Raw genomic sequence first — 3,249 nt, 5'->3', positions numbered from 1 at the left:
AGCAGAAGGCCAAGACAAAAGTGTAAAAAATATAGTTCTAAAGGGAGGGGAGAAAGAAGCACTAAGGCTGGTACTTCTCAAAGCATAGGGTTTGTGCTGCTGTTCCCAAGCACCAGCCAGCCAGCTGGTTGCTGGATGCTTGGGAAGCCTGCACAAGCGCTTTTGACATGTGGGAGGGGCAGCCCACCCACCAATCAGGTGATGTATTAATGATGTCATAGCTTCTCTGAATTATTCAAGCCCCTTCGGCACGACAAGGAAATGATCCATGAAGGATCCACCAAGAATTGATGCTTTTGGATTATGTTGCTGGAGGAGACTCTTGAGAGTCCCATGGACTGCAAGAAGATCAAACCTATCCATTCTGAAGGAAATCAGCCCTGAGTGCTCACTGGAAGGACAGATCCTGAAGCTGAGGCTCTAATACTTTGGCCACCTCATGAGAAGAGAAGACTCCCTGGAAAAGACCCTGATGTAGGGAAAGATGGAGGGCACAAGGAGAAGGGGACGACAGAGGACGAGATGGTTGTGAAGGACCACACATATCTGCTATTTGGGTCCCTGAAGCACAGATTCACACAAAGCGGCAAAATGTTCTTGCAGGTTATTAACAGGATTTTTTATTTGAAGTGCATATGCAGAACAAAGGCACAAGGCAATCAGTACGCAACCTGTACACAGTAGTTAGGTTGCGCCCCTTTATATAGATTTGCAAAATAGAATACCACCTGATCTCTTGTAAGTCACCTGATTTCTTGTAAGTCACCTGATTTCTGGGAAATCGAAACTTATAATAAGTTCCTCCCTCCTTCCTGCAACCTCCCTCATCCTGGTGTGACAATAAATCCTTGTTCTTTATCTCTATCTGCCCAGGCTATACATTCTAACGAAGGGCCCATTTGCAATGTAACATTTAAGCATGTCCTACAATAATAGAACAATTATATTGTAATATGCTTCTTCAGTTGGATAGTGTTCTCGAAGCTATCAGCATGAGTTTGACTAAACTGCAGGAGGCAGTGGAAGACAGAAGTGCCTGGCGTGCTCTGGTCCAGGGGGTCATGAATAGTCGGACACGACTAAACAACAAATTAATGATGTCATATGATAAACAGATGGGTGGCCCCACATACCTATCAAAATTGGCCAGTCCTGTTGAGGATATGGGCCATAGAGCCAAAAAGGTTCCCCAACCCTGTGTTATGAGTGTTACTGTTGTGATTCCATATTCTGCTCTGCCTGTATATTTGTGTAAATAAAACTACTTATCACAAATACACTACAGTCTCCAGTGTTTTTCTTTCAATAAAACCAAATCCAAGCTCTGTGCAGGCCTTTTCTGCAGTGTCTCCCTGTTGGTGGAACGCTCTCCCCAAGGAGGCTTGCCTGGTGCCTTCATCATACAGTGGTGCCCCACAAGACGAAATTAATTCGTTCCGCAATTTTTGTCGTCTAGCGAATTTTTCGTCTTGCGAAGCACGAAATCCCATAGGAATGCATTGAAAATCAATTAATGCGTTCCTATGGTCAAAAAAAGTCCAAACAAAGCCAAATTTGGTACAACAACAGTTTATTAACTGCTCTTTAAAGTCACACATACTGTAAAGAGCAGTTCAAAAATTGAAGGGAAAATAAATTAACTTTATAAACATGACAGAAAAACATTTAAAAATCAACAAAGTGTACAGTACATTTTCTAAGACTCTGGGGAACCACTCGAAGAAGGCTCCTCTTCCACTCTTTGCTTCTTGGTCAAGAACCTGTCCATAGTCTGCTGCTTTATCCGCCTTTTCAGCAGCTCCCTGAAAGACGACATGACCCTCGTATCATAAAAGTTCCCAGCGTCATGTGCCACGTGCTTCTCATGGTGGTGTAGATCTGCAAAAGTCTGCACCTCCTTCCACTTCTGGCAAATGTCCCTCAGTCTTTCGGAGGACAGCCGTTCCTCAGTTGCTTCCTCCTCTTCCAGTGAGGCCTGCTCCTGCGCAGCCTCTGCCTGCAGAACGTAGCCCTCCGTCGTCACAACCTCCAGGAACTCCGCTGCAAAGTCTTCAGCCGCAGGAACATCAGAACTGGCAGCCTCTCCATGCCTGACCACACTGTGGATGCCAGATCTTGTCTTGAACCGGTCAAACCAACCTCTGCTAGCCTTGAAGACTTCTGGCTCGGCTGAGGTTCCTGGCTGTTCCCGGATGAGGTCAGCGTGCAAGGCCTTGGCCTTCTCACAAATGACGGCCTCAGACACTGTGTCCCCTGCACGCTGCTTCTCTTCTATCCAGATGAGCAGCAACTTCTCGACCTCCTCCAGGACAGCTGGGCGGTTCTTCACGATCCTGGTGACTCCCTTGGCTGCATCAGTCGCCAGGATCTTCTCCCTCATCTTCAGGATGGTCCCGATGGTCGATGGGTTCCTGCCGTACTCCCTGGCGATGTCCGTCACACGCATTCCGCCGTCGTGCTTCCAGATGATCTCCTTCTTCATTTCCAGCGTCACCTTCTCCTTCTTCCTCTCGCCGGCCACCGCAGCAGCAGTCTTCTTGGGTCCCATGGCAGCACAGCTCCTACCTTCGTAAACTCAGAAACAGAAAAAAAAATCAGTGATGTGCTTCAAACCCAAAAAATACAAAAGCAGCCAGCCACCCACCACACAGAAATTAAAACCCAGAACCAAGGCCTTGAATCCCAAGCACCCCAACCCCAAATCCAAAATCCAAAACCCCCCAAAAAAGTTTTAAAAGTTTAGCTTACCAAATGGATGAAAGAGAAGTTCTGGAAAAGCTTCAACAATCAACCACCGACGTCCTCAGAAACCTCAAATGGCTGCAAAATAAGTTTAGGAAAAGCTTCAAAAATCGCCAATGTCTTCAAAAACCTCAACTGCTCCCACAGACACGCACCAACCCACCCACAACACAGAAATTGCAAACCCCTCCCCAACTGCTCCCCCAGCCCCTCCCCAACTGCTGCAAACCCCTCCCCAACTGCTTCCCCACCCAGACAAAAAAAAATTTCAAAAAATAACAACATGGCCAGCACTCAGAAATTCAAACTCAGAAAATTTTTCAAAAAAAATCAACCTGGCCCAGTGGTCACAGAAAATCATAAAAATTCCCAAAAAAGGCCCACAAGCCCCCAGATTATCGCAAACCCCTTCCCAACACCAAGTCCTTGAATCCCAAACACCCCAACCCAAAATCCAAAACCCCCCAAAAAAGTTTTAAAAGTTTAACTTACCAAATGGATGAAAGA

The 3,249-nt window shown here is 46.4% G+C and overlaps 1 protein-coding gene across 1 annotated transcript; it reads right to left on the bottom strand.

Moving 5' to 3' along the window:
• Window positions 1-1,553: 1,553 nt before the first annotated feature.
• LOC309340457 (putative CENPB DNA-binding domain-containing protein 1) lies at window positions 1,554-2,791 on the bottom strand. The gene is made up of 2 exons (XM_081859229.1): window positions 2,066-2,791; window positions 1,554-1,990 (listed from the first exon to the last, which is right to left on the bottom strand). The coding sequence occupies exons 1-2, from the start codon at window positions 2,546-2,548 to the stop codon at window positions 1,697-1,699; spliced, it is 777 nt and encodes a 258-aa protein (XP_081715355.1). The 5' UTR covers window positions 2,549-2,791; the 3' UTR covers window positions 1,554-1,696.
• Between the last annotated feature and the right edge of the window lie 458 nt (window positions 2,792-3,249).

This window comes from Podarcis erhardii (assembly GCF_964252035.2).
Source record: "Podarcis erhardii genome assembly, chromosome: 4".
In the NCBI taxonomy this organism is placed as follows: domain Eukaryota; kingdom Metazoa; phylum Chordata; class Lepidosauria; order Squamata; family Lacertidae; genus Podarcis; species Podarcis erhardii.
The sequence above is the reverse complement of the archived record's forward strand: the minus strand, read 5'-3'. Positions and strand labels throughout refer to the sequence as shown.